We start from the raw sequence: 12,736 nt of genomic DNA, 5'->3' as shown, positions 1-12,736 counted from the left end.
GAGGAAAGAGAGAAACCTTCCTCTATGTCCCATTTGAATTTCAGTTCAGTTTTCACTCCAGAGACGGTATGACTGGTAAGGAAAAATCACCTGTTACTAGTCCTCTAGTTCAACAAATACTTTCCTACTTCCAAATAAACAATTGTTCAAATAGATGGTCCCAAGGAACAAGCTAGTACTATGGCGTGCTTTAGCTGACTCTGCCAAGGCCTTCAACTGGAAACCTAACGTGATCTGAGGCAAATTACTGATGACAAATCTAAGTCTCAGAGGCCTTTGGTTTTTCACTTTCAAACCAATTGAGGGAGTTACCAGACTGGTCACTAACCCAGCACACAGAGAATACAGCAGTTCTAATGGTCTCTCTCTTTTTTGTTCTAAGAAAGACCAAGACACAAAACAAAAGGCTAACTACATCTCAGGTGGAAAAGTCACATGACAAAGACCAAATGAAGTGTCACTGAGTTACACCAGTAGTTCTCAGATCTCTCTGACCCACTAAAAGAAACAAAAGACTTCAAGTCCATCCCCACTAGACAAAACTCAGAGAACCAAATGCCAGAAACAAGTTAAGGTATCTTATTGTACAATAAGGCAAAGTAGTACATAATGGGATTTTACTTACAGTAATGCTTCAGACACACAGGAAGTAGAAGCAATGCCCTGTTAACAGAAGTTTGCTTTATCTGGCTCATGATAGCAAGTAGTTCAGTGCTCTCTGATTCTGCCAAGCATGGCCACAACTCCCAGAATACTGGATTCTTAGTTCTCTACAAACTCAAGCAACACACTAATGAATGAAGACATTAGATTTTTAGGGGCCTGTAGTAAGTCAAGAGTTACGATACCATGGCCCTAACTGCATATATAAATGAAAGTCCACAGTGGGACATCACTCACTAACGCTCAAACAGACAACTCTAGAGGATCCATGAAGATTCAAGAAGGAGTTCCTAAGTCTTCAGTTTGGTCTGTTCAATGGCTAGCTGTCACTGCTTATTATTTGAAGTGATGTGTGCCCCTGTGTCTGAGAATTTGGAATTTGATACAATTTCAAACTTATAGAAAAGTTGCAAGAACCATAGGGGAAAAAGTAGCTCACCACTCTTTAGCAAGGTTGACCAACTGTTTGCATTTTCCCCACTTCTCTGCCACTCTTCCCTGTTCTATACACGTGCCTTTGTACACTTACTTATATATGTATACGAGTTCTGTGTGTTTCCTAAGCTCAGGACACTCTTTGTCCCAGTGGGTCAGCGTCATTATTATAATCAGGAAATTTAATGAGGATATAATTTTGTTCTCTATTTTGTAGTTCATAGTTTTTGTTAATTGCCCATATATCATCCTTTATAGCTAGTTACTTTTGTTCTAGGTTCAAGATTCAGTTTAGGTTTGTGTTTCCTGAGGCTCCATTAATCTGCAGCAGATGGGTAGCCTTTCTTTCTCATTCTTGACCTTGACATTTTTTAAGAATATAGGTTATCTGCCTGCACATGTTGTCTCTCAATGTATCTATCTGACTGATGCTTCCTTAAGAATCCATTCACCATTCACATTATTCATTTATAGTAGTATAATCACAAAAGAGTGTTTCTACTTTATAAGGGGAAAGAAGAATGTGTGTGTGTGTGTGTGTGTGTGTGTGTGTGTGTGTGTGTGTGTGTGTGAGAGAGAGAGAGAGAGAGAGAGAATTAGAAATTCTCTCTTAAAGTATGGTTTCTTTAAAAATCAAGACTGAAAACAATGTAATACTATTTTATATACATTACATTAAATTTTTTTTAAAAAATCATACTGAGAAAAAGAGCCTGCAAGCAAACCTGATGGCCTGAGTTCAATCCCCAGGACTCACTCTATGGAAGGAGAGAACCAATTCCCACAGGTTGTCCTCTGACTCCCACATGTGTATCATGGCATATGCATGCCTACACACATAAACACATGTTGGGAGGGAGGGAGGGAGGGAGGGAGGGAGGGAGGGAGGGAAGGAAGGAAGGAAGGAAGGAAGGAAGGAAGGAAGGAAGGAAGGAAGGAAGGAAGGAAGGAAGGAAGGAAGGAAGGAAAGTATAGTATTAAATCCTGGACTGGGTTCATGGATATTAATAGAAAACCTGGTAAAAAGCTAAATGAAGTCAGAAGTTTCCTTATTAGCAAACCATGTACCTGTGTTTGTTTCTTGGATATGCAGCTTCTGCCTCCGTAACATAAGATGCTAACAGTGGGGAGAACAGGGTGTGAGATCCAGAGGACATCCTCACAGTAGGTCTGTAACTTTTCTGCCAATTTTAAATTTATTTTAAAAATTAATTATAAGCTGAACATAATCATGCATGCTTTGTAATCCCAGCACTTGGGAAGTAGAGGCAGGAAGACGGTAAATTTGAGGCTGCCATCACCACATATGTTTATATTTGAAAAAAAAAATCTAGCATTGAAAGTCTTACATATACTTCCCTTTGATTTAGTAACTGTGTGGACAAATTCATCTTAAGGAAATAAACCTAACAGTAAAAAAGGACACTACCCAAGTTCATGTATAGATCATTTATAACCAAGAAAAGTTGAAAACAACCTATACATACAAAATCAGGAAGCACCATGAAGCATCAAAATGAGGCATATAAGGCCAGGCATGGTGGCACACACCTTTAATCCTTGCACTCAGGAGGTAGAGATAGTCGGATCTCTGAGTTCAACAACAGCCTGTTTTATAAAGCAAGTTACAGGACAGCCAGGGATACACAGTGAAAAAATATCTTTAAAAAAAAAAAAAGAGGCACATGAAGGTTAATGAAATAAGGGAAATGCTCAGATGTGAATGGAAACCAGAAAATAAAGCTCTACCTAGGTAAAGATCATTCAAAACACAGTAATAAAATGTGCTTGTGTAAGACTATGTCAGGAATGTAAATATAGTCATTGTTTTAATTTAGCAGATTCAACTTGATTTGAACTTTAAAAACTATTTTTATCAAAATATAACATATATCATAAAATTTACTTTTTCAAAGCATACAATTAAGCAGTTCATAGTATTTAGTGTTTTCACGGAATTATATAACCATTGCTATAATTTTATAACCTTTTGTATCACTCCAAGAAGAAACTCCACACTTTTTAGGCAACTTCCTCAATGCTTTCCACCCAGCTTCCCACCTTGGCAACAGCTAATTTTTCTAACTTTATGGATTAGTCTACAGTGGGTAATTTGTATTAAATGGAATTATACTGTATGTGAACTTTTTGACTGGCCTTTTTTCACTTAGCATAATGTTTTCAAGGTTCATTCATGGTGCAACATGTATGAGTATTTCATTCATTTCCATAGATTTCCATATATATGTATATATACATATAAACAAAATGACATATATATATATATATATACATATAATGTCAACAAATGACAGACATTTGAGTTATTTCTATTTTGCCTATTGAATACGCTGCTGCTGCTATGAACAAGAGTTTGGGAAGATACATTTTTGAGTAAATAAGTATGGAATTTCTGGCTAAATAATTCTGTCTTTAGGGGTTGTTAAACTGTTTTCTAAAGTGACTGCATCATTTTACATTCCTACCAGCAACTGTTTAAACTTCTTTAACAAAAATAACATGAGAAACTTGCAAGGAACTGCTACTGGCTATAGGGTTATTCGATACTTAAACTGACTTAACACTTGCAAAATAAAACACTCTCTGGTGAAGGACAAGGTGGGCTTCTGTTGCTTGGCAGCTTTCCCATTTGTTATAATCAGGTTCTAAGACACATATTTCTTTAAAAAAATAATAATAATCTTCAAAACAGGAAAAACCTTAAGTTCTGAGTCTTCTCAGATAGTTCCCGAGCCAGGGAAACTTCTGACACTTCATTAGGGTCGATACTGCACCAGCATTAGGCATTCTAAGAGACAACATACTGCCAAAGGAAGGCGCATGCGTCGGGACTCAAGGACCTGACACCAGCCTGTCTGGGCCCTTCCACTGCTTCTTGGTATGACCTGTCAGTGAATCCATCCTCTGAGATTTCCACTTTGTTCTCCCTTTCCTGTGCCTGTTTCCCACCTTCCACCTCTTAAAAATTTGGGGAGCTGGGGAGAGTAAGAGCAAAGCACGTGAACATAGTTGCATATACTTACTGGTGACCACAGTCTCATTAACAGCTACTCTTACTGAGGGACAGAAAAAGGACCTGGTACAGACAACAGTTTAGAACTGAAGGACATAGGAACTACAGTTTCCAAGTAGGTAAGTCTTGGTCCTTGTTCTACTTTAAACCATGTCACATTCATGTTTTGAAAACCAATAGGAACACTTTAATTTTTCTTAATGATTTTCCCTCTACAGACAGGGAATGAGAAGCAGCAAGCTGAATGCAGAATGGGAAAGGAGCTGTCCAAGCAAGCTTTCAGCTGCATGAAGACCTGCTTTTCTAATGATACAGCATTTTACTGAATATCAGCACATGAGATTTGCAGAGGATCCCAAAATGACAAAAAAAAAAAAAAAAAAAAAAAAAAAAAAGCAGTATGTTTTCCTCTGGGGCTTCCCTTGTGCCCTGTCACAGGAGGAAAGAATCCATTTCCCACAAAACATACCTGTCTTGGCTAAACTAGCTGCCGCTTTTCCTGGCCTCGTTCACTGCTTCACCTCCCCCTCCCTCCAGAAGGCATGCCCCTGTATCTGTGAGCACAAGTTTCCCACTTGTAAGAGTTGCTGCACCTTAACACGCTTTCACATAATCCCACCACAGAGGCGAACGAAGGAAGGTAACTGTCTAGCGGAAAGTTCCCACAAAAAGTGTTTGCACTATGGGAAAGAGGTTCCTTTAAGAGCAGCCCTTTCTCACCATTTTCTCATGCAAATTAGTTTATAAGGTTAACTAAAAGTAGGTTAATAGACATATTAAGACTTGACCAAAATAAACTTTAAAAACAAAAAATAAAAAATAAAAACAAAAGTCTTGTTTTTTTTTAAGACTCCAAGACGAGTCTGCTCTGTTAGGATCTGGATTCAGGCTTTAGCGCTCATCAGTGTGGGGGCTGGAGAAAGACACAGAACTTCTTTGAGCACTTCTTTCCTAATTTGCAAAGTAGACCGTAAAATACTTTGAATTTTGTAAGTCTGTCTGCAGGGATGTGTGCTCACACATATACACACATACACACACACACACACACACACACACACACACACACACACACACACACACACACATCCCTGGAATGAGAGCAGGAATACAGTAAGAGCAAATGCCAGCTATGAATAGACCCATCCTCCCACTGGACACTTAGAAGGCACATCTAAAAGGAATCACAACACCCACAGTGCAGGCTCCATCGGGCCTGTACTGCAGAGGAAATATATAGCACGTCTTTCACATAAAGAGAAAGGCTCTCAGAGCTTTCTCCTGTGCTCTGAGCAGGCTGTTAGCACCCTGTCGGTCTGTGAGCTGAGAGAAAAGAGCATTCCCACACAACTTGGAAAAATGGGTCTGTGGACCTAGTTTGTAGACGGCTTTGAACTTGTTTAAATAACTCAACCCTCTTGAGAAATTACTATAATCCAGTTTAGTTTCTAATTGTTTTCTGAATTAAAAAGCCATAGAAAGGGCTGGGGATATGACTCAATGGTACAGAGCTTGCAAAACATTTGTAAGGGCTCAGCACTGAAAAACATATTAACAGAAAAGACACCATGCTGAACAGAATGACTATCTGTTTACTTTTCATGGCTCAGAGTCGAATTTTATCATAACTTAGAGGATGACAGAAGTTAAGGTCACCATCCTCCAAAGGCAGCTGCTCAGAGCCTCCTTCTGGAAAGAGTCTGTATGCTTCCATTTGAGCAGTGACTCAAGGAAGCTATTGGTGAAGGCAGCACCATGAACTGGGACGGGAAGGAACTGACCTTGTAGGAATCTGTTGATAGGAACCTCTGCTTATTTCCCACGGCAGCTGGAAGAGGGCCAGGCCCAAATTCCTGGGACCTCATTATCCTGCCACATACCTAGTATTCTCTACCACACCTGGTCCTCTTCGTCCATGAACTTCTGTTGACAGCCACAGAGCAGCCAGAAGAGGAGCCAGGCATAAGGCTCAGTGGCTAAGCTGGAGGACGAACACCTTCCTTCCCTTCCCCTAGGGCAGATACTTCTGGAATATGTTCTGTACAGTCTTCTGAGACTCCCCAGTGGGGCCGAGTGCCAGGTGCTCACAGCACTAACCCATTCAATCATACACTCACTGGCTGCGGTCCCTTCTCCATCATCTCCCTCGCTCCCTGATCGTGCTTCTGGGACTACCTCTTGAGTAACTACTTGCAATAAGTCCTTGTCTTGGGATTTGTTTCTAGAGGATTCCCAAGTCATTTGCTCTTTTAAGAGGGGCACTTCAGCTTTAGGATTTAGTTTCCCTTCTACCCGGTGTCTGTTCCTTAACCTCTTGGTGATGACCTTGGCCCTGCAGAGGCTGTCCTGGTTTTATGAATACTGCTCAGATGCTGAGAACAGCTGTCACTCGGCTTGAGCAAGGAAGAACCATCCTCACCATCTAACACTAGGGCTGCTCCAAGTCTGCTGACCTTCCTCCAGTCAGTGGCTAAAGCTGCTTCAGTGCTTTTTCCTGACCAGCAGGCTCACACTGACTCTAGTATCTGTCTGTGCAGGCTTTCTCCATTCAAACTCTTCTGTGCAACCAAGCCAGCTGGAACAGAGGTACCTATTACTGAAACATCAACAGTTTGGAGATGGAGCCTCTGCATACCATGGTTCATCTTATTCAATTGAACACTTACAGCATTAAGATAGACCAGTTCATTCCCAAGGTAAAAACCCAGCACTGAAAGCTTCTTTCAGCTCACTGAGAATCTGTCCTAACCTCGATGAGCACTTCCCCCAAGCTATGTTGGAAGGCAAAATGGCAAGGTGGTCTGGGTTTGAATTCGGGCTCCAACTGTATAGCCCGGGTTGAGTTAACTGACATTTCTTAGCCTTACTATAAAATGGGACAACAATCACATCTAAGACCAAGGCTGCTGAAAGGATGAAATGAACTGATACATAGAAAATGCTACTGCAGCACCTGGCATAGAGGAAGAGCAATAACTGATAGTAGAAATGGGAGTAGCAACCTGCAGAGCTGTCCACCCCATGATCCCTGCAAAAGCAGGGGTGACACCCCCAAGTAACCTTTAGTCCTGTGATGAGTTTCCCTGGTTCTTCACATTTTCCAGCGTGAGAAAGTACCATCAGTTACACCTTGAACTTCTGATTTTCCTACTCTACCTCCCAAGTACAGGGATTTCAAGTATGTCCCACACCTGATTGATGGGGGTACTGGTAGATTGAAATCAGGGCCTAACACATGCTGGGAAGTACTCTAACAATGATCTACATCCCTAAAGCCATCTTTTTATGATCTAGCCTTTTTGCTTTGATCTAGCCTCTCTCCTCCATCAATGATTTCTTCTGCAATGGCTACCCTGACCCTGGTTAATCCAGGTAAATCCTGGCCAGCTTCACTCCTGTGATATAATAATCTATGCATCTTCATCTGTCCCAACAAACACAGGTATGCACACAGGCACAAGTTATCATTCTGGGAGGAAAGCTCAGTTCTTGGGCACAGAGCCTTAGTTCTGGGTTCCTGAATCTTGTGATACACCTGTCCAAGTTCATTTTCTGGTGTGTCCCACAATCTCTTAGATTTCAGCCTCACTAGGCAATGACCTCCCAGGCTTCCCGGCTCCTACTCCTTTCCTGATAGTGCTACCACTACCAACAGTGTCCACATTGCCGAAGGCCGTCGTCCTACTCATCCTTCAGTGCCTGGCAAGCACCATTTCCTCCACTAAGGCCTGTGTTGTGCACTGCAGAGAAAGCAGCCTCATCTTCCTCCCGTATCTCAAGTTCATCCCGTAACTAACTGGAACTTACTGCACACGACCCTTTGCCTCGGAAAGAACACTGCTTTGTGAGAAATATCTCGAGAACAAGAATTAAGACATTCTTGGAGAGGCCTACTGTGGCTTCTCAACAGAACAGTTACTCAACGACTGTACTATGCATTAGAAAGTGCCAGACACCAGTGACTGGGCACGGAGACAAATTCCTGTGACTAAAGAACAGGAGCTTGGATTTCAATAAGACGTACAACATAATTCATAAGATAAGGACTTGTTCAGGAATTAGCATTTAATGAGGATTAACTAAGCCATGATTTTGCTGCAGCGTGTTTACCTTTCAATTGATTAGATATCAAGAGAAAATTAGAAAAGGCAAGATACAAGTTCCTCAAAATGTTAGCTAATTGATTTGTATTGCAGTCAATAGTCAAAGCTTTTGAGGAGATGACAGCTTTCAGTGCAAAGAAAATACCCTGTTCTAATTATCAAGTGGGGCCTCTATAACTACAGGCAAGGTAAGGAGTCGGTAGTGCAGATGGGGTTCAAACTCTCCATTTTACTTAAGTGTTATTGATACAGCCACACTAAGAATGTGTCCATCAGGAACAGCGGAGAAAGAACAAACTGGAATATGTCTATCAAGAACAGTGGAGAAAGAACAAACTGGTTTGGAGATTAAAAGTATGTCAATTATTCCCTGACCAAACGTCAAACAGAAACATCGGTCTGGTCTGGAAGTCTATCACACCATACCACATTTGCCCTACATCTAATGGTGTATAAATCACTTATCATTAAAGGCCTTTTATATAGGTCAAGGTTGCTGGATCTTGGTGTTTTGTATCTTACTGTTTAAAGAATACTCTAAATTCTAGCTTTTTAACTTTTTAATCTAAGGGAAAAGAAAACTAAAACTTCCTGTAAACTCAGATTAATGCCTGCTAATGCAAGGAAGAAAGAAAAACTAAAACCTTCCTCCTACCATAAAAACAAAATAGTGTGGCCTCTGTTTCTTTTCTGATAAGAGTCTTAAATACCAAACAGTTAACTGCATAATAACATTCACTGGCAGCCAGGCAGCCTGCTTAGCAGATATATAAAGCAGGTAAAAGGAGAAAAAGTTAATTTCTTGGCTGAATGATTCCATCGGTAGCTATAGGGCAAACCTGAAAGTCTTTTAGTAAAGTAGCAGTTGATTCTTCTATCAATCTGTAGCACACATACTCTTCCAAGGAAAGCATTAAATATGAAAATCATATCCCGTTATCATCTGTTTCCAGCTTTCAGCCCAGTAAGCTTTTCTTAATGAATGCTGCAGCCTAAGGAACAAGCATGCTGTTGGCTTTTCTGAATAATGGAGTGATGCTACCATTTTTGCTTATTACAATATCGACTGGCTGAGGGGGTTTCACACATAGTCACAAGTGACTACTCTTGCCAGCATGCTCCAAGTTATTACAAGATGTTTTTAGACATTTCATCTAAAAGAGCTTTACTGCTTTTAGTGAAGAAAACATCTATGGTCTTGAGCAGAATCATTTATATGGAGATAGGCAGAAGGATTAGAAGCCTGTATTACTGCAGATACATAGCAGAATTTATTTAAGTATTCCTTGCCAGTCTTTTTGTCTATTGCTTAGATATGCAATCTTTTCTTTCCACTTTGTCTGTGAAAAGGTTCAAATGTACAAAATTATACATACAAAGGAAAGAATCAAAGCACCATACTTAGTTTATTTTCATTTAAAACATTTTTCAACCCAATAAAAAGTAGCTACAAAACACTAATGATAAAAATACAATTTTACTTTTTGCAACCCCAAGGTTTTCTTTGAAATCTTAAGTCCAAGTGACTACCTTTTGGCAAATTTAATTAAATTAGACATTAAAACAATAATTGTTGAAGCAAAATCTTTATATATAAAATCATGGTTCCATCAAAAAAATCCTTATAATAAGATGGTTTTATTTAAAAATCTCAACATATGAGCATTCTAAAAATTGTCTAGAAACATAAAATTCATTGCCTTACTGTGATACCTTTTCTCTGTCTTCATCTTTCATTCCCAGGCTGTCTTTTAACAGTAGGTGCATCTTCTTTATTTCAGCCTCATATTCAGTCTAAATATAAACAAAGTTTGATTTTATGGCAGATGCTATTACAAATAAAAGACACCTATATCTTGCCATCTTTGCAACATAAAAGGAACAATGGAGTAGAAAGAAGCTGACGTTGCTGAGAAATTCAGCTTATCTTAGAAAACAGGCAATTTCACAAATAATATGTATCAAAAGTTGAACTCTATAAAATGTTACATACATTTTAAAGTAAAACAAGACAGTGGATTTTTAGTCTCCCGTCTTTTTATGGACTAAAACCTCAATCCTCAATACATACACCCCAATAGCATTTTCTTTAAGCTATCACGAAAATCCAGTTACTTGATTATAAAAGTTAGATATTAGGTGTCTATTTTCAAAGCCTAAAAAAGAGAAATATAAGTCCTACAGATATGTTGTATTATTACGTATTATATCTTATATTATCATGATCCTCAAAGTCATAGAATATTCAATACATTATGTACTAGATCATCAATTTAAATCAGTTTTATTTTCTAGGAATAAGATTATACTATGGGCAGTCACCAGTACCATCAGAATCAAGTTTGCTCTGGCATCAGTAACTTCATCAAGAGGTCTGCATCGTTACCCCACTATAACTGATGGAAATGATTCAATTCAAAATGTCTTTCTCTAAAATGCACAGCATGAAGTACTTTGATTTGGTATATTCCTACTCAAAGCCTTAAAAAGTGCTGATTGCAGTCCATCACAGGTAAGTATCAGGATGTTTCTGAATTAAGCAGTTATACAACAGTTAGAACCTACCCATGAGATAACGAATTAAAGGCTGTTTCCTTAGCTCTCAGTCTGAACAAAAATAGGTCTGAAATTTGTTATGACAGACAAAAAAATGCATAAGCAGTAATAACCCAAACTGAATATTTGCCTTAACATTTTTAAAGATACTATACATTTCCACCTTTTTAATAACACTTTTTCTTCTAACAGGTGCTATTAACATGACAGATCAAGTAAATATGCAGCTAAAGTTTATATAAGATCAGTGCAAATGATACAATAAGATGATAAAGTAAACAAAGATAGTGGAATAAGGCAGTTATCAAAATGCAGTTTCCACATTTCTGCTCTATGTCTACACTTTTGAATTCAGACAGACTCAATTCCTAAGTCCAAAAGCTTTAAAAGTGCAAACTTGTCAGATACCAGGAGAAGTATCTTTAAAAGAGATGAGAGACAGATTGCAATAGACAAAAAATATAAACACATAAAACTGTTCCTGTGATATGACTATAATTTTTTGCTTTGATCGGGAAGTACTGGACCAGTCTGGTTATTAGGGAATCATTTCAGAACCACCTCCCAAACACAGAGCACTTTCTCACAGAAGCACAAAAGTTTTATTCAATTTATTATGTTGAAGCATATTGCAAGTGATAATTGCATAAAGGTTTCAAAAGAACAGTAGGAAATGTATCCTCAAGAGCCTGACCTAGACTGTTCCAACACACTGAAAATTTTACTAAACTATAAGGTACTCTTTCTAAATTATGGATCAAAGAAAATTTGTTTAATAAATTTTGAAACTAGAATGATGCTACCATAAATTGATAATAAATACAAACTATAGCTCTGTAGCCTTTAGAAGGATCACCACCTAGAACATTCTGCTCTTTTTCTTTGCCCTTTATAGGACATTTAGTAACTATCATATCTATCTTCTGAATGCTAAAAAGTTTCCAACTGCAGGACTATTAACTCCCTAGTTCCACCTTCTCTCCAGCTGCAATTAAGCAAAAGATTCTACTACTTTTAAAAGTTCATTTAAGGATGGATGCACACTAGCACATCCTAGCACTTGATGGGAGGCAGGGGCAGGAGAATGGTGAATTCAAGTGTACCTGGGCTGCACAAGAATGGCCTTGAAAAGTTTTTTTTTTTTTTAAGTTTGGTTCTGAAATATTATACAGATTAATTTTCTGCTATGGGCCACAGGAAAATATAAGAACTCAGCTGGTTATGGCAAAGCCACTACCTGAAGAGATGAAGGAATTCCTTCAGAGGAAGCCAAATTCCAAGGAGCTTTTAGTGTTATTTGGCTTGTTAGATATCAGCTGTCTTCTGTTATGAAAATCATGTGTGCTTTCATAGTTTTCCCAATTGATTTTTCCCTAAGAATTGCTAACAGTGTGGACTGATCACTCTCTGGACATACATTCAAGGTATCTGGAAAACAGCCTCAGGAAAGGCTTCCTTCCCCCCAGCCCATCCATTTCTCCCCTTTCAGCACTGGAATCAGTTATCTTCCTTAGCCACTTTCAAGGACTAACAGAAATAACAGTCCAGACCACCACATGCTAGTCTCCTGATTTAAGGTAAATTCCACAAAGAGACACCGCCAAGGTCAGGTGGACCTTATGTAATAGCTTTACACAATTTAGCTCGGGCCCTCCTTTCTTACAGCCTTACTAACTTTATAGACCCCTAACTTCTTACCTAACCACTTCTCAGAATGTAGACTGAGCACACAGATCCCCCTTTTCATACACTAACGGTCATCAGCACTCAGTTGGCCTCCTCTTTCACCACTCCCGTTTTGGATTGTAAAAGAAAGCCTGGTGGTCACTGCCTGAGGAAAATTCTTACCTGCCTTTATGACCCCAGAGAATTCAAGCCTGGTGACCTTGCTCGACCAGGGGATTGCTATTGCTTGGATTTATAACTGGACTCCTGAGAGCCTTGG

The 12,736-nt window shown here is 39.1% G+C and overlaps 1 protein-coding gene across 6 annotated transcripts in view; it reads right to left on the bottom strand.

Moving 5' to 3' along the window:
* Nucleotides 1-12,736, bottom strand: part of Kiz (kizuna centrosomal protein) — a 108,394-nt gene that overhangs the window by 82,238 nt on the left and 13,420 nt on the right. For 5 of the 6 annotated variants that reach the window (XM_076570787.1, XM_006984479.4, XM_016002991.3 and 2 more), the window contains one exon: nt 9,949-10,029. The exons of the other annotated variant lie outside the window; for it this stretch is intronic. In XM_076570787.1, coding sequence (XP_076426902.1) covers nt 9,949-10,002 — 54 coding nt within the window. In that variant the 5' untranslated portion in view covers nt 10,003-10,029. The remainder of the gene's footprint in view (nt 1-9,948; nt 10,030-12,736) is intronic. 6 annotated transcript variants of the gene reach the window in all.

This window comes from Peromyscus maniculatus, chromosome 4 (assembly GCF_049852395.1).
Source record: "Peromyscus maniculatus bairdii isolate BWxNUB_F1_BW_parent chromosome 4, HU_Pman_BW_mat_3.1, whole genome shotgun sequence".
Lineage (NCBI taxonomy): Eukaryota > Metazoa > Chordata > Mammalia > Rodentia > Cricetidae > Peromyscus > Peromyscus maniculatus.
This window is presented reverse-complemented; position numbering and strand designations above follow the sequence as displayed.